The sequence below is a fragment of the Brienomyrus brachyistius genome, chromosome 9 (assembly GCF_023856365.1).
Source record: "Brienomyrus brachyistius isolate T26 chromosome 9, BBRACH_0.4, whole genome shotgun sequence".
Lineage (NCBI taxonomy): Eukaryota > Metazoa > Chordata > Actinopteri > Osteoglossiformes > Mormyridae > Brienomyrus > Brienomyrus brachyistius.
In genome coordinates this window covers 16144611-16163601 of record NC_064541.1, presented here as the reverse complement: position 1 = coordinate 16163601, position 18991 = coordinate 16144611, and the positions used below count along the sequence as shown (strand labels likewise).

The 18991-nt window shown below is 45.4% G+C and overlaps 1 protein-coding gene across 1 annotated transcript in view; it reads left to right on the top strand.

The window, feature by feature from the left end:
• The first annotated feature begins 184 nt into the window (after window positions 1–184).
• Window positions 185–18991, top strand: part of LOC125748570 (DENN domain-containing protein 4B-like) — a 35690-nt gene continuing 16883 nt past the window's right edge. The window contains 7 exon segments of the mRNA XM_049024858.1: window positions 185–484; window positions 13482–13796; window positions 14454–14706; window positions 15494–15563; window positions 15820–15989; window positions 16258–16499; window positions 18287–18353. Of these exon segments, the coding sequence (XP_048880815.1) occupies window positions 477–484; window positions 13482–13796; window positions 14454–14706; window positions 15494–15563; window positions 15820–15989; window positions 16258–16499; window positions 18287–18353 (1125 nt within the window). The 5' untranslated portion in view covers window positions 185–476.

Genomic DNA, 18991 nt, shown 5'->3' with positions numbered 1-18991 from the left:
ATTCCAGCTTGCTGATTATACGAAGGTTATTTAATTTGACTGTATCTGTCCCCAGTACAGTTTAGTTGAGCTGGTGGGTGAGGGCATTTCTGTCGTACATCCACGCCGGCAGTCGTCAGTGTTTGCTTTGTACGGGCACCATTGGACACCCCCATCAGCACCCACCCCCACCCCTTACGTAGCCGTAATGCTGCATATGACGAGCTGGAGTGTCTCGCCTCTCTCTCCGCGGTCAGCTGTAGACGGAGGCCCGTAAACTCCTCCCCATTAAAGACCGATAAGCTATTCCGTACCCTGCATCATAGCCGTTTCAGGAGAGACTAGAAGCGCAAAGGAAAAAAGATTTTGATGTCGCTCGGAGCATCTCCCACTTGGACGTAAAATGCTTCAGCATGACCTAAACTGTTAGAGATGACGATTACAGAGCTACGTATAAGCTGCCAGCAAGGACTACGCGGTAAGGATGCAATGTTTTAATGTGGCGGTGAGTCATTTACAAGTAGCTAGGGCCGTTTTATCTCGCACTTTTATGATCGTGGCTTGTGTGCTGTACTATGGGGCTGTGCTAATGCGTGCTGATCCCCGGACTGTGCAGTTCAAACGTCGGGATGCGGTTGTTTCTATATGCGTCGCTTGGGTTGAATGTACACCCTACCGATTTAATAGTAAAATAAAACGAATGCAGCTTTCATGCCTGTGATTTTTTTTTTTTTTTTTTTTTTTTGTGAAATGTTTTATTTGTAGGGGTTGGACGGTTTCCGTTCTGCTAGCTAAATACACTGCATGTGGGGATTTTATAAATGCATTTGTCCATTCAGTGCGATTAAAGGGGTCGCCGTCTGGCTCGCTGTCGTGGTCGACTGTGTGACGCCTCGCCTATTTTTGATTCAGAATTTAAAAAAATAAAATGAAGAAACCGGTCACATCGCTGTGTGTTGGTGCTTTTTTGTCAAACAAATGAATACTCTGATTTCAACACGACACACACGTGTCTAGAGCTAAAAGAATCATAGATCCGTAGTGTTCGGGTCATATAACGTGCAGACTGTATTGCTTTAGTGTGTTTTTTCCCCAAGAATTAATACAGCATTTAGAGCTGGAAATGTGGTGTCTGTATTGGAAAGAAGGTCGAGTTAAATAAAATTTGCATGTCACGAACTATTTATGTAAAATCGCATAATCAAGTAATATCCCGAACAGTCGAAGCTTTCAGTTCATAACAATCATCTCGATCAACGTTAATGATATGCACTTCTATGTAAGTCACCTTCGCAACTGACATATAGACCCGAATAAGGCAAATAAAAATGTTAGACTAATTTAAATTTTTAGGGGCGATATAGCTATTTAATCTTCGTCTACGTATTTGTTACTCGGTGCGTGATGTAGGCCAAAAACAAATGTTACACAGTTGATGGCATTTGATGTATCGATGCTTTTGTTTTTCTTACGATAAGGTAGCTTTGTAACAGAAACCGTAACTTCCTGCGCAAAAACCTCACACGCTTCGTGCGCCTTAGTGTCTTTCAAACGTACAAGTTCTCACAAGTTTTAGTTATGCGGGCGTGACTGCGAGCTGTGCCAGTTACCCGCACCGGTGTGCTGCGTAAAAATGCATTGGATGTGAAAGGCCGAGTGGTATTTTAGTTGAGCGCCTTTCTGTCCATGTCAACACCGCTAGTGAAGAGGGCGATGACGACACTTAGTCTTTGTGTTTGAGCTTTTTACGGATATCATTCTTTTTGGGTTAATTTCTAAAACGAGTTATGCGTTATATTTGAACGGCGATACGTGGGGTCAAGGTCCACAAACTTTTTCACAGAGGTTGATGTTGCGCCCCCTGCTAGTGTGTTTGACATAAGCACTTGAAATGTGACGTGCTATGACGTCATAGTATAGTCCTTATTGTCACTATATAATGTGAAGATCATGGTGAGAAACCAGCATTTCCTACAGCACTCACGAGAAAAGGTAAGACTACTTGCTGCCATTATTAGAAATCAGATTAGGAGCATTTCATGAAGTTGTTTTAATTGTCCACGCTTTTCCTTTATAGACATTTGAAAACAACAGCAGAATCCCTGTAGGTATAAAGGTTTTTTGAGAGCTGTGTCTCTCTGCAAGGCTGCTTTACCGAGTTATGTACTGCGGGACAGGTTATAAAGGTTGCCTTCTTTATCCGTCACCTTGAACTTTTGAGGCACTAAAGGGGATCTGAGTGGAACCGCATGTAATCTCACAGCCTCCTTGAGGGGCACAAAGTGGGATTTGGGTTTCTTTATGGGCCGAGGGTGCCACGCTACAAATCCGGCATGTTTAAATGAATGGGATTTTTATCTCCCAAGTTTAAATCCAGTCTCTCTTTGTAGATGTTCTAGAAGTTTCATGGGGCATTATCAATCTGGGAAGCGTGAGCTGAATGCAGATATTCTTGCAGTTGTTTCTCTGTTTAGCTATTTTTTTTTTTTTGTCCAGTTATCTGTTAAATAACCCGATCAATGAGCTTTTGTTTAGGGCAGTTTAGTTCTGGAATCCGTGTTTATGGCAGCTGTCTATAGATTCAAGGCATTGAGTTTCTCAGGAACCTGCTTGTTCGCCGTCACTGAGGAGGCCAGATCCGTGGAGTCTGCTGGGAGCGAAGCTGACCTGCTGTTTCACGCTGATAGACTTTCTTCCCTCTTACCTGCTGTCCTTATCATACCAGCCGTGGGACATATCTGAGTGGAGCAAGTGACTCCTTATGTTCATTGTGAAATGAGGCCACATCCATGCAGAATACATTGTGGGGTTGTGCACCAGAAGGATGACGCAACATTTATGGCTAAGATGATGTGCTGCTGATGTTACGGTTTTGGTTGAAATATTTGGCCCCATTTTTGTCAATTTTCTAACTGTTTTTCCTGGTCAGGGTTAGTGGCCTGGAGCCCAAACCAGGCAGCGTAGGTGCACCTGCTTTGTTGTCCCAGTCCGTCTTTGGACAAACTGACTGCATAAGGCTTCTGTACAGTACTAAGATTTGTTTAGAGCTGTATATCCAAGTAGCAAGTGTATATTTGTTTAGAAAACATTTGTATTATTTGACCATATACAAATAAACAGTATTGATACAAAAAAAAAATTCTTTTATCATCCTAGATGTTCTTATCTTGTTGGATGGCTTGAAGATTATAGGTTTGGCCGCCAAACCTATCATTACGTTTATTTGTTAAATTTCACCAATAGCAATTAATTGGTCACTGATTCAGTTAATTCGCCTCATGAGGTATTGATTCGTCCAAACAAGCTGTACAAGCGGGTGAGTTCAACAAATACATGGATTTATTGAATGGTAGCTGCAAGTACCGGGGCGACTTGAGGATTGGTTTCGAAACTGTAACACTTCTACAGACATAGTTTTGTACCGAAGTAAGCGAGATTTAAACATGCTTTCGTTTGCCTGCCTGAGACTTTCGCAGAGCACTGTAAATGCGCACACTGGAAAACGGAGGGAACTGGCCAGTACGGGGAGAATTGCACACACAGAGTGAAGGGGGTCTTTGAACTGCAAATCCTGCAGGTGTGAGGTCATTGTCCCACCCCCCCCAGGCATATTTAGTCAAATTAGTCCGCTGCTGCTGATTCAAAGCATATGAGTCAGTAGTACTGCAGGATTCTGTTTGAAGCATAATGCTTCTTTGGTAGATGGGCAATTTTGCAGAAGGTTATTCACAGCGCTGGCCCACTTGAACATGTGTGCTATGACAGCCTCCCAACAAGCTGCGGATTTCCACATTAGTGTCAGTGTGTTAATAAAAATCATATTGGCCAGAATACTAAGGAAGTCAACATTATGCATATTTTCAACGCAATTCCATTTTTACTCCCTTTTTTTTAGTAAAACCTTTGAATCTATCCATTTGAGATGGTCTGTGTATTGGGCTGTAATCAGTGCTGAACCTTGTGAACTAGTGAAATTTGTTACAGTACATTTCTTTGCTTCTCTCATGAAATATTTGCAAGTTCAGAAGATTGTTACAGTCATACGGGTCCTTTATTACAGTCGGTTATGAAAAACACCCTCTGGAATGCCAACTTGTGACCAACACGTATTTTGAATTTGTATAAATATTTCTTTTCATTTAAATGTGTTCAGTGGGTCCTGCTGCCCCCTCACTAGCGGAGATGGTCTTCAGCATTAGTAGGTTGCTGTCCCTACAGTGTTTTTTTTAGACATCCTTTGGGCAGGTAATTGCACCTTTTAATGGCCACCTTGGGTCAGTGCTTACAGACCGTTCTGGTCAGAGTGCTCAGCCTTATGCATAATAAAGGCACCTCCGACAAGCCAGTCCATGGTGTTGGTGCTCTCTGCTATGGGCTCCTGGGATGATGGGCAACAAATATCAAACTTCACATTGCTTCGGACCTGTAGCTACAACGTTCTTCTTTGAGTAGGAGCGTGAGACCGGTAACGATAGGTCAAAGAGGATTTTCTTGATCTAGCTAATATCCAGGCACCAGGCTGCATGAAGGCTGTCTTTTGAACCCTCTCTTGGCGGAGTCCCTGGCGAGGGGAACTAAAAAGAAACTAAGTGAATAAAGAGCTGAAACCCAGGGGTAGAGAAGAGAAAAAGTAGAAGGAAAAAGTCCCCATCTCATTTGCAGGAGTTGGTGCCATCGCTAGGCTGCGATAGTGGGCTGGAGATTGAGTTCTATCAAACGACCAGCATGATGAATTTCATAATGCGGGCAGACAGGCGAGTGAAGGTCAGGTTTGGTCTGTAAGGACTGGGTGACCGATAGCCAGCTGACCATAGCCGCACGCGCTAGTGCCGGTCTGTGTGGATGTGAAACCACAGCATCTCTGGCTTTGAGAAGCTGTTTTAATTTTGTTAGTCGAACCTCTCGTGTGGTTTTATCGAAGTGAGGGATTTGTCCAGCTCATGAAAGGAGGAAGTGGCCGCCCGAGCTGTGGGTTTGAGCAGTGGCGGGGATTGACGCTTCCCAAGAACTGTGTCCTTTCTCTTTGCGGTCTAAACCCTGTCTGTGGTCACATGTCACATGATGGACTGAATCGCAGGAGTGACCTACATGCCGCTGTACTCCATTGTTATCGCCGAAACATCTATGGCTGCACTGTTGACATTCTTCATTGTGCACAAGAATCTTATTCATCCTGTCTTTCTACTGTCATCTCTTCTGGTAAAAGAAGGTCTTTCATATGCTAACTCTGTATGATTGGTGAGCAGATCAATGCGTAATCCACTCTGAGTGGCCCCGTATCGTAACGATTACGTGCCTCTCTTCTGGCATCGGCACAGCGAAAAGGTCGGCAGTTTCTAAATGCCAGCTCTGCGTTTTCTTGGGCCGCTGTGCGGTGGCGGTGAGATCTCGTGCCTCCGTTGGCCCTCCAGCTCCTCAGTGCCATCCTGCCTTGTGGCACCCGTGCAGGCCTTCCTTAGTCGCCAGCCGGATAAGCTAACGGCCTGCTGCTGTACTACTGCTGCCATCTTCCTTACCCCGGTGATTTGTATTCCGCAGGCATGTCTTGATATATTATTATTTTAATCGGCGTCTCCCGTTTGCCGTGTCTGAGGGCAGTGTGACATTCGACCAAAGTCATGCTGTGGCGTATGAAACAACGGTGCGAGTCACAGCAGTGTTACATGTGTCTTTACATCATAGAGTGGGTGGTGCTTTATATTTTCTGCCAGTCTTTTTTAATACGGTCATCCTGTATATGAGTTAATCACGGGTCTTCTTCCTATCAGACCAAAACTGCCAACTGCTCGAAATAAACTCTTCCTTTCTCCCTTCTCCTCTCTCTCTCTCGCTCTCTCTGTTCGCTCGCTGACTGGCGTTCACCCATTTCTGCCTTCATCCCTGCCATCTCTCTAATCCCTCTTCCTTTCCCCTTGTTTTTCTTGCACCTTCTGCTGGCCCCACGGGTGCTGACTTTCCAGTCTGTGTCGTGTCGCCTATATTTGTCCCTCCGTGCGCCTCCGCCAACGTGCGCATTGCCTCTCGCCGAGTGGTTAGATTAGGTTTCCCCGTGCTGACCGGAGGGCTCTGCCCAGCTCCTTAGAGGAAGATCTTTACCTTTGTTCTGAGTCTCTCAGCCACCCTGACCTCATGGAAGCACTCAAACAAGGGAGAAGTACTTGCAAAAAGAGACGTCTCATTCCCTGCTTTGTATGCAGCAGTAGGGAGACAATGTTTGGACACAAAAGGACATTTCTTTCGTTAGTTTTCTGTATGCAGTTGTTAGGGCTGTCAGTCAGAGTAACTGATTATGTTCAGGCGTTTAGCCTTTTTAAAGATGGCCAACACAAGCTCCCTTAAGTTTAGGTGTAGCTGAGGCCTGGTTTCATGTGCCCTGCTGTCTCTGTAACACAGGCTCAGTTCCCTTTGCAGATTCCCCCAATGCCACGTTTTTTCGTTTGCCACATGTAGCATTAGCCTTCGCTAATTTCTGTAGGCTAACGCTTTCTCGAGAAAATATATTTAATAATATCCCATATACATAAAAGAATTTAATATGTCGATATAAATATTTTTTTTATTGCGGTAATAACTGCTATCGTTTATCAGGAAATATTTATGTCGTGAGAGAAGTTCCACTGAATGGGTACCATTTAATCTGAAAGCGTGTGCAGTCTACTAATTACACCTTTTCTATTTGGTTACGCTACTCACTGTCCGCTTTTTTAGTTATGTATTGAATATTAACCGTGGGATGTTTTAACGTCTTAGGCCTTGCGCTGTTTGAGTAAAAGCTGAGTGAGTTTGAGTCTCCTGCATAGATGCTATATTGCCTTTGGATCCCTTGCTGTGAAGCGAGTCGGTCTGTACCAGCTGTGGCACTCCTGTACCATGTGTCCTCCAGTCGCTGTATTCCTGAGGGGTCTTAAAATAGAGAGCCCACTGGAAATAGCCACTTCCCCGGTACGCTGACACGCTGACGGATAGGGACGGCGTGCCCACGTGTCCCGTCAGACGCCTCTGGAGCAGAACTACAACACCGAGCCGGGACTGGGCTGCATGCGCGTCGCTGACAGTCGACCGCCGTGACTGAGCTGGGCTCCGCTGGGGATCGCGATGGGTGCCAAGGCCTCGCAGAAGTAGATCTTCCTGGAAATGTTATAACGGAATCTGTTTAATCAAACTAAGGGGCTTCTGGTAAGTCAAAATAACGTTTGACTTTTTTTTACCTTTTGATATTGTTGTGCTATTGGGAATTAGCTGCTTGTCAACAGAGGTAATCGCAGTAGATTTCTTCGCTTCTCCCATGAAATATGTGCAAGTGTAGAACAATGTTATCATTCTCTTATGTTACTGTGAGTCGTTTGGGTCTAATAACAATGATATGAAACACATGATTAAAATGTCTTGCGGTTGGGATCTGTTACATGTTCAGCGGTCTTTGTTGCCGAAGAGTAGGTTATTTGTGATAATTTGGTATTATCGAATATTGTTACATTTAGAACAGATGTAGTAATTACGACAAAAGCAAGATGTTGTTCATGGACTGTTAGGCAAACCTTGTAGTCAAATATAGATGAATGCCGTCATCGTAGTGTCATTCGAAGGAAGCAGGGCTGTTTTCAAACATCAGTCTTGCTCTTCCTGTCAGTGTTGATGCTGAAGTGGTCGCTGCTGATTCTTTTAGTCCTTGTGTATTCTGATTGCCAGCGCAGTTTTAAGTATTGATGACTCCCTCTCAAGCTTGTATGCATCGGCCTCATTTTTTTGGACTTGGATGCTCGCGTGTTTCCAGTTTGGCGTGTTTTCGTTCCCTGTTAACGAGTGTGCGAGGTGACATCACGTGCTCCTACTCACAATGAGGCGTTGTGGACTGGCCGGACTCCCACGGGACCGCCATTGTCGCGATGGCCCCGTGTTGGCGCGGGGGGGGTGCTGTGCCAGCTGGGCTTTCTATAAACCCTTTTTCTGATACGCTGAATAACTCCTCTGTGCTTCCCATTGGCTGGGCCAGTGACCCGGGCACTCTGACAAGCTCGTGGCTATTCCCTAACAAATCTTTTTTGCTGACTTAATCGACTTTTTGTCCTCCACAAAAAGGCGTAATGGCCCGTTGATTACAGAATAACAAAATGGCCCTTTGCATAATGGCATTAGAATGCTTTTAAATTAAACATTTAAATTAAATGTAAATTTTATAATCTCTCTCTCTTTCTCTCTCTCATGTTCTTCCGAGTTGGTCAGAATGCCACAGCTTCCATTTGTAAGGAGACCAAGGGAGTTTGTGGGTTTTAATAGACTTTGATAGCATATCAGCAGGTAGGCCTTAACTAAAAGGATGCTGGTCCCTAGACCTGCTGTGATGCCCTTAAAAAAAGTATTTGTCATTTAGGTATATTAAGGTACTTAATATCTGTCTGTTTAAATGGATCAAATTGTATCCTTAAAGACAAAGAATTGATAGGTGACACGATTATAAAGAAAGCGATAACAAAAACAGTAAAAACAATAAGGATCCATCTCCACTGGTGCTTGGACCCCCTAATAATAAAGGATTTAAAGGATTTTTGGTAACACTTAAAGCAGTCATGTATAATGCATTATAGATACCTTCATAATGCATTATAATGCATTCATATTTTAAACATGGTTCTAACTATTTATAAAAAGCTGTGACACATTATAGTCATATGTATTATGCATTACGAATGCTCTATGAAGCTCTGATCCATAATGCACTATAGATGCCTTCATAATGCATTATAATGGTCAGTATTATGTCCGTTATAATGCATTATGAAGGTATTTATAGTGTCCTGCATGTCTGGCATTTTTCAGTGCAGCTGTTTGGAACTATGACTGTTTGCAGTATAAACCTGGATATATCTGTAGTGGTCTGTGTCAGTCAGTTCTTTCATGGCGGCCTGTGTTCTTGAAGGATAGGCTGTTATGCTCGGTTCTGTAACAGATTTGGTAATCGCACTTGGTGTGAAGAGCTTGTAGCAAGTATGGAAGGAATCGCATCTGCCTTTGGACCCTGGAGACGTATTTTTCCACAGCACAAACTTGAGCGTAGGATGGCTTGGAGCGTATGAGGAAAAACAATGCACTGGACGACAAAGCCTAAATAAATCCCCAGAGATGGAGGGAGATCTTCTTGGCTGAACATCGCGATTCCGGTTGACTGCAGAATCTGGTGGGAAGGCGTTTTGTGATTTTGGAGGAGAGCGACTTGAACACTGATGATTAGCAGGTCTGAAGGTCTCATCAAACGGGTCGGTGGGCTAAAGGGTTCAGCGAAGCCAGCGTCACTCAGTGGCGCAGAATGTGGAATCGCTGCCCTGTGATGATGCTGCTGCTGTCCTTGCAGTTTGTCTGGACGGTTCTTATCACCCACGGGCACCTGGGGAACTCGGTTGAGTGGCTTCTGCAAGCCTTTCTCCATCTGCACTACTGGTACAGAAATGATGGTCTGTCTCTGAGATATAGGGCCCTTGACAGACCTCTCTATGACTCGTTAATCAGCAGCTATTTTTAGAATTTTTATATAGGTGCTGTGCCTTTTGCTTGGGTCTATGTGTGTATAAATAAACATGCTTTTTGATATAAATAACACAGGAAGGAACTGGTGCACTTGAGGTGTTTTGTAGTCAGCTGCTCTAATATATAATCTGACTGGTTGCCACTCTGTTGTCATATAAACATACCAGAATATTAACAGAACTCTACAAATCTTGGGGGGGGAGGAGGTTGCACATTTTTTTCCTTTCACTTCTACTTGCAGTAGGACGCCTATTGTCAGCCGGCCAGCAGACTGATAGTACGGCGCACGTCCGGTGATTCTCCGTCTTAACGGATCACCCTATGAATGGTGTCTCGATTGGTTTTTGAAGTGTGTCAGATCTCGCAAGACGTATTATTATTTTTATTTAAAAGTTGGGTGTACCTGGAATCAAGAGTGAGCACGATTACACTGAATCCCCAGATGAACTGCAGCTGCGATTTCCTTCCTCTTGTCACGCTTTGGTGGTTATCACAAGTTATAACAGAACCCTTGTGCCAGTTTCCCCCCTGTTGCCACATGCTGATTACGTGGCTCGGATTGACCCCAGAAACAAATGGCAGTTTGGAAGAAGCTGAGCTCTTCAGCTGAGAAACAGTAGTACAGACAGTCGGGTGATTAATTTTTTTTTTCTTTCACTTCTTATTTACTCAACATGAGTTTCAAAATCTTTATTATCATTTCTACAAGTACTCTGAATTACTTGTGTACCTATTTTCAGGTTTAAGACAATATATCAATAAACGGCAAATAACAGAATTATCAGGGCAAATAATAAATGTACGGCATACATGAAATATACATGCTGTATATTATATACATACAATATACAAAAAGACAGAATTAGGACAACAAGGTGCTAACCCTTAAATGGCAGCGGTCAATAAATGACAATGGGGTTTTTCAGTTAATGTTACTGCTGCTGCGTACTTATTGCATACTTATTGCTGCTGGAAATAAACTCTTCCTGAATCTTGCAGTGCAGTTCCTGATTTACCTGTTCTGTGGCCAAATACAGCTCCAGATCAGACACTGTGGATCACCACAGAAATTCGAGGGAAATTTCATACCTGCAGCAGAGCGTTTCAGTCCAGTACAGATTAATGCTGCTGAATGTTAACTGAAGTTTTCTGGTTTAAACAACTAGCTTGAGATGTGGACGGCATTTGGTTCAAAGTTGCGTTGCTTGGCCTAATAACAGAAAATGACGAAACTCCTGCCTGTTGTGATTGTCAGCATTTCATTGCTTTTCCTGTTCCAGTTAGTCAGATGATATATGCAGTATCTAATAATGGTCCAGTGAATTCTAATATCCCAGCCCGTGCTCATTAGTCCTTATTTTAATTCCAGTTTTAGAATAAATTTCGCGCTCGGTGTCCGACGCATCTGTCCGCATCCCTGCTCTGATGCCTCCGTAGAATAACCATTACGTAATTAGTGCTGGCGTTCGTAACACTTTTTAAAAAAATCATCATAGAGATCATAGAGATTTTTGTGTATTTCAGACCTGCTGTTAATTTTATATTGTGTGGAATAGCTGATGTTATTCAGTAATTTGGAGGGATGTTTGTCAATGTCTGTGTGGTTTTATAGTGCAGGAGGGCATGAAGAATTATCAAAATTTATCAGCAAACTGTGCCTCTGTATCTTGTCCTGATCACCTGCCCGGCTACACCATGCTGGCGGCTTGGCCAGTATTATGGTAGCGTACAGTATACTGCGGTATCTTGAAATTTAGCCATTTGGCGAAACTTAACCCCTCCCCCGGAAAGTTGTATAACGAGGGACCACTGCCCCCTGACTGGGCAAATTTTTTTTTTACCAAAACGAGAGTGTCGCTTTTGAAAACACTGTCCAAATACTGCATTCCATGGTATAATAATGGTATGAAAAATGAGATGCCAAGCACGCCCCCTATGAGGATTCCCAGTGCACCTCCTCACATTAATCCCCGAAAATCCTGTGTGCTGTGGATCTGTTTGCCTTCGCTAACAACAACGTTTTCACAATAGCTGTATAGTCAGAGCAATTTAATGAGTGAGCAGTGAGTGGTGACTGTATATGATCTTCTGATACTCTTCATATCTCAACCTGTCTGTCTCTCCCCCCACTGCAAGGAAACTTCCTGTCACAGTTAGCTGATGACATATTTTACGGCGCAGTCCCAACGCAAACTACCGTCCATCCTGTAGGATGTAAACATGACAAGGTCTCCCAGATGAGCTGAGTTTGCAAATTATAGCTGTCATGTCCGTCACAATTTCCTCTTGGAAAGTGAAGTAAACTGCTCTCTGTTGAGAGAGAAAAGAAGAAAAATATAGACCTGCTATTTTATTTGCATCTACATGTGAAATACTGGCGTGAACTAACTCTTAAAATTTCACTCTTGTTGTAAGAGGAGGTATCGACTAATCGGAAACCCCCCCCTGGGGCGTTATTGCTGCCGGCACGCTGCTGAGAAACTCAGTCCCGGACAGGATGTGCGTGTAGCTGGGGTCACTTCCTGTTTTCTTTTTCCCTTTCATAATTGTGTTTCATCTCTCTGCATTATGGCAGGCGGTAATAAACCCGCTGTCAAACATGGTCGTGTTGCTATGCGTGCGCCGTAATGATAAATGTCCCTAAGTGTTTGTCGTAGCGCAGTTTTACCGAAGGCAGTTTATTTATGCGAGTTCTGTTAATGCAGCTAAAAGAGGAGGATTTCGCAAGCCGGCTTTTCTGTTACGCTCATGATGCCTGACACCAAAGGATCCTCTTTTTAGCTCTGTACGCAAATAGAATTTCCCACTGTAAGAGGAAAGCGGGGGAATGGCCATTATTACAAAAGGAACTGCAAACGTGAGCCATTTCATGTTATTTCTTGACTTGTTTTAAAGTGTTGTTAACCTCTCAAGCCCGAAATCTAGGGCCAGACAGCTGCGGGGGGGGGGGGGTGTACAGAAACAGAGGGGCCTAGACGAGGATAAGAAAAACAATGATTAAGGCCGAAAGCGGAGCGTCAGGCTCGGAAAGGGGGCACCTTGCTTCAAGCACCGTGACAACAGTGGTCTGTCGTAAGAATGAAATCGGCACGGGGGTCGCTGGTAACCAGGAAGGGTTTCTGGAGGAGGTTGGGCCTCTTGGAGAAAAGCGTACACTAAGCAGTTTTATTATTACCATGACACGCTGTCCGTCCGCGACCCCGCCTGCTCTGGGCCCCAAGTCTGTGTTGGATATGACTGATAATTAACCGCTTTCAAATGTATCGACTTGTAGCGGATAGGGTAACGGCCTGCCCTCATGTGGCACCATTTCACCAAATGGCATTTGACCCCCAGAAGGGAATGAGCTCCCGGATGGATGTCGTTTCTATTAAGGATGTTGGCCTTGTACCAGACGCATGTTCCAGACGCATGTTCAGGTTTGCATTAGTAGCAGTTTGCGACTTTCACTGGGCATTGAAGGTCTTACCCCGAGTGATGCTTCACTGTAACCTACCGCCCCTTCCGGCCAGCTATGTAGAACTATCCCATCGATTTTAAATATAAAGGCAAAGATCCTCGAAGCCTTCGATGGCTGTTGCTCACCATGCCCCAGCCCCCCGTATCGATTTTGCCATGTTTGATTAAGGAATGCGATGCCTCTCGGTTTTGTCTGGTCAGATATTCCTGTCCACGTCCTCAGCATAATTCGCTGATTGAATTGCACCTATTTGTCTGGACTGCTTCTGTTTATCTGACATGCGAATAACTGACGACTCCTGCTGTATCTTTATGTGGTCGAAAACCTATAGAGTAGACCTTCGTAGCAGGCCAGGAAGTGGCTTGTTGAAATGCTTGTTTATGAATGAAACGTTGCTGCAGTTGCATGTACCCGCACCAAGTTGATCTCGTTCCTTGCGTATCCTTCTCCCTCGCCCTCTTACTCGCTCGTTCCCGCTTTCGCCTCACGTACCCATTTCTCTCTCTCTCTGCCCCCGCAGTGGCAGGCAGGCAAACGGCATGACTGAGGAGAAATGCCCGCAGCTGGTGGACTACTTCGTGGTGGCTGGGCTGGCGGGGGGCTCGGCCCCCCTGGACGAAGATGGGCAGCAGCGAGGTGGACGTATGGTGGAACCGGTGACAGACCTGGCCGTGATCGCCAGGGGGCTGGGCGAGGAGGTTCCTGAGGGTTTCACCTGCATCGAGAAGACCCAGGGCGGCCACCCCGCCGAGCTGAGCGCCGGCCTAATCAACAACCCCCACATGTACCTCTGCTACCGGAGGGGCCATGACAAGCCTCCCATCCTCGACCTCGGGTGGGTGGAGGGCGACTCTTGTCTCTTTTTGCATCAAAGGTGCCAACGCCACCATTCTACTTCCAAGTATGCCTTTTCAAAGTATATGTGGATTGACTGAGTGCACCAGTAGTGGTGCACCGATATGGTCCCTTCTTTACTCATATTCAAAGTGGCCGCCCTAATTCCAGCGGTGAATGAGTGACAGAATCCCTCGTCCTCCACTACAGAAAATGGCTGACCTTCTAATGCAGCGATTTACATTATTTTAGTGGTTATGTTTTTAGTTCTGTTGCCGCTGGCTTTAAATATTGACGATAAAGTTGAAATATCGACCAAGATTGATACATGGGGCCGATACGGATATCTTGATTTTTAACAAATATCGTACGATACCGATATGTTAACCGACGTATTGTGTGTCTCTGTGCACTGGCAAAGGTGGTAGCTATAGTCCAAGATGTTTTTTGGCTCTTTATGTGGCAGATCTCATATTTTTTATATGGTGTATTGGTCGACTGAGACGTTACGCAAGCTTTAGCCGCGATTCTTTGCAGAGGAATAGATCTGCATACCAGTCTGAGAGCATTTGCTTGCCTTGATTCACAGCAGTGACCTCATACGTAGTGAAAGACTTGGGTTGCTTGTCTAAGTCCCAGTGGCGATGTCCTTCCCCAGGGTGCTGTACGAGGGAAAGGAGGCGGCCAAACCCGGCTGGCAAGTCCTCGAGACCACGCCCTACAGCCGCTCGGCCAGCGTGAGCTGGGGGGGGCCCACCACCCACCGCACCTTCCTGATGTACCGGCGGGCCCCCGACTCGCAGGCCCTCAACACGCTGGGGGTTACCGACATTGCCCTTCTCCTCCCCAGCAAGGGCGAGACTGTGCCCCACACCTTCTGCAGGGTGGACAAGAACCTCAACACCGGCATGGTGAGCGTTCAGAGGCTTGTGATTGATGCAGGAGTAACAGAGATGGAAATGACTCCTTGGCATATTTAGAGAGGAAGGAGCTGAGCTAAACTGCAACGTGAGGAGAGCTCCTGGAACCCAAATATGGTTCATGCAGCACTCAGTTTAACTAATAGTGAAAGTGCATAAGTGACTCAATAGCATCAATTCAATGATGCAGTCTTCAGCTGAGTTCTGGATTGTTTTACCCTTTGTAGTCCAAATGTAGTCATTTGTCAACAGTATTTTGGTACATTCAAAGGTGGATTTTTCAGGTCCAGAAAATAAAATTCCAGACCAGGATTTTGCTTCAAACAACCCTTTGAGTATAAAGAGTCACAGGATACTCAACTGATTGGTTGAAACAAAACCTTGGTCTGGATTTTTACTTTCTGGACTGGACATTTCCACCTCTGGGTATGTAGGGTTTTTGTTTTGAGTTTTTATTCTGCAGTCTTATGTGGAGTTATTGGGGTAACTGAGACATGCGATAGCAGTAAAGATTCTCAAGCAACCTCAGCTATATAATGGCAATGTCTTGCATGGCTCTGGAAGGTGTTTAATGTTGAGTCTTGGAAAGCTTGGAGTTCTTTGACCTTGAATGAACGGCATCACCAGGCAACAGCTCTCCCTGAGTAGAAGGTTAAGGAGTGGAGAGCATTAATGCCTCGATTCGACCCTGAACATAGGGGAACCGCACAGAAATGAGATGGGATACCAGGTAGTCAGCACCATATTCACCATTGTTGCACATGTGCTTTGTCTGTAGTGGGGTCCGGCCCTGTACCTGTGCTATAAGAGAGCGATGACCAAAGCCAATGCCCTGGCCTACGAGGCAGGTGGGTCCTTCATCTATCAGCCTCGTATCCTTGTGCATTACAGCAGGGACGCAGCCAAAGGGCACATTATCGTCATTAATCATACTCCGGAGGCCCCGTTGGGTTGTTTTAATAGCCACCTTCACTGTAAGTCTTCACTTGGCCGCCCCAGCATGTGTACTATAGCCAGTAAGATTAGATCCTTTGTACAAACGCTGCATTAATTAGCGAAGCCCAGCGATTCCCGAATTCAGTAATCATCTTTCTGCGTGCGAAGGTCTGATAAGCCGCTATCCCGAAGATGACCTGGACTCCTTTCCCCTGCCGGACTGCGTGCCCGTGTTTTGCCTCCCCATGGGCGTCACTGTGGAGAGCTGGCCCCTCAACACCAAGTACCAGCTTCCTGTCTTCTCTACCTTTGTCCTCACCAGTGCCTGTGGAGACAAGGTACCACTGGAGCTGCCTAGAGCATCACCTGCTAGATGATTAACCTCTTGCATCAAACCTCTTGCATTAGTTTGCTGGGCGGAGGGTTTAGCACGTATCTCTGTTTGGGTTACCTCACTTTGTTTCGTTTGTGGTAAAGGAGAACCTTTTAGGGAAGTAAGGCCATTTGCGGTTCTGTCCTTCTACTCCAGGAATATACCTGACGGCAATATTCAGGCAGGCAACGTTTTCAGATCCGGCCTGCCTGACCATTTGACCTCGTCCTCAGGTGTACGGGGCCGCCATCCAGTTCTACGAGGCATTCCCGCGCGAGGGCCTCTCGGAGAGGCAGAGCGTGCGCCTAGGTCTGGTGAGCGTGGTGGACCGGCGGCCCATCACCAACCGCTCGCTTCAGGTGAAAAAGAGCATCTGCGTGCTCTCCCACTGGCCCTTTTTCACCGTCTTCCAGAAGTTCCTCACCTTCATCTACCGCTACTCCATCTCCGGCCCCCACGTGCTGCCCCTGGAGAAGTGAGTGACCGGACCGACACGGACTTGTACTCGAGAAGTAGTCCCGTACCCATGAATCACCCCTGTAGGCACGTGGTCCACTACTTATAATGTCAGTCCTGTCGACTTGTGGCAAGATCCTCTTTTCATGATGTAATAAGTCAAGGGCAGCAACAGGAAAGGCTGAGCTCACAGAAGTTAGAATAAGAAAGATGGAACAGAAAGCCCATTGTGGGAAAGCATAGTCATTGTGGGTAAAAAAAAATGTTTGTGCTCCATCGACACAATACAGAGAAGCTTGTGTTGGTGTTGGCTAGAATAACAGGTAACCTGTATAAACTGGACAGTTTCTGCTTCTGCATCATTACAGGAAAGTGTTCAATCACCCAAAAAGAAACTATACTCGTTCGAGTGTTTCTGTTTGTGTAAAAAGGAGGAGAACAGCACTCATGTTATATGTCTCATGAACTTCCGTGGCATGAATGTCGAACAAGTCTGAAATGAGTTATTCTCCATGACTGTCTGTTTCATGTCCAGTCAAGCAAACCTTAACGTCTCTGCTTTTCAGTTCTAGTAGCTTTATAATTGTCAGAATCAGTCGATGTTCCTTTCACTTCATCTTTATATGCAGGGTTATGCATTGCATAGCGACGGGGATACACTCTGGCAAACGCATTATGTAGGCGATTTCATCATTGTGCAGACATCTTAGGGAGTACAGACGCTCCTCTACTCATGAACGTTCAACTTATGAACTTTCAGACATGCGAATGAAGAGGACTGTAAGTCCAAACTGTTGACTGGGCTCCTGTTTCCTGTCCGCAATGTCAATTTATTTTTTTTTCGGTGCTCCAGTTCCTCCTAGTGCGACTTCTGTCCGCTACTCCCGCCCGCTACTCCCGCCTCGCAGCAGCGTAGCGTGCGTACTCCCAGCATCCTAGTTCTTAGTCTCTTGCTTATCCCATTAAAATGATGTTGAATAACGACTTACGAACATTTCAAGCTGCGAACGGCTGTTTGGAACGTATCTCGTTCGTGAGCAGAGGAGCGTCTGTATTTGCACACTATGCGTGACATGGCATACTGTAGAGTAAAGTACAGTAGAGTGAATTTTTTTTATAAGTGGAACGACTACACTCTAATGGTAAAAAATACAGTATAGTAAATACATAAACCAATAACTTTTATCATTATAGAGTATCAGGTTCTATACATAATTGTATGTGCTATATGACTGGGAGCGCAATAGGTCTGTTTACAGCAGTATTACCACAAAAACGTTGTGTGTTGCACTATGATGCTATGATACCTTTCAGCTCCGTTCTTAGGAATAATCTTAGGAACCACCATTATTTATGCAGTACGTCATTCACCGAAATGTTGCGCAGTGCATGGCTCTCAATTGTATCGTTATAGTCGGGATTATTTTTCGCATGCAAGTACACACTTTTGGTATAATGGTTAAAATGCGTGGTAATTTCTTGTGATAACAGTGCAAATGCTTTTTAATTTTTTGCACATTTGCATTGTTGCGACAAGAATTTACCGCACATTTTAGCCTTTACGCCGCAACTGTGTACTTGCGTACCATCTATGACAAACCTAGGTTGTAGTTTCCCTTGCTTGTTCCCTAGCTTGTTCCCTAGCTTGTTCCCTTGCTTGTTCCCTTGCTTGTTCCCTAGCTTGTTCCCTTGCTTGTCCCCTTGCATCTCTATTCTCACTTGCCAAATTGTACCCCCCCATGGGTACACACACATGTGCTTGGACCACGGCACCTCCTCCAGCCTGAATGCATGTTGTCTTCGCAGGCACATCTCCAGCTTCATGCACAACGTCCCGTTTCCCTCCCCTCAACGCCCCCGGATTCTCGTCCAGGTAAGACGGCTGGCCAGTGAGTGCAGGCGAAGCAGCCCACCCTACAAATGCATATGTAAATAAACACAAATGAATGCACAGCTAACCTTTGAAAGTCTTTCTTAGTATAGTACTGCAGCATACTGCATCTCACCTCTCATGTTCAGTGATGAGTTCCCATGGACCTCATGTTTGCTTCTGTTTTGTGAATTATTTAAGGGTCCCGCTTCTTCCGCAGGTGTAGGGTTTGTTGCCCTGCCGGCGGGGGGGGGGGCAAGCAAGTGATGTCACTGGTCAGAAAGTGCACATGCGGCTTTCGGTAAATTGCCCTAAATGGCCAGACAGAGCTGTCATTAAAATTTCAATCAGTCTGACTGTATATTCCCACCTACAAATGGATAATCATTTTACATGTAATCACCTGGAGACAGAAGCAGTAGAGCAGGGGCGACAGATGTGATCCTCAGAGAGTCGCTGTGGGTGCCGTTTTTTTGGGATGACCTCTCAATCAGCCAATCACAGTGGGTCCCCAGGACCGGAGTGGGAACCGCTTCTTGTCTATTGGCTGAATAAGAGGTCATCCCAAAAACCCGCACCGGCTCTCCATGGATCAGGATCGCCGCCCTTCAATTAGAGCATGGGGCGTTTTGTCCAAACCA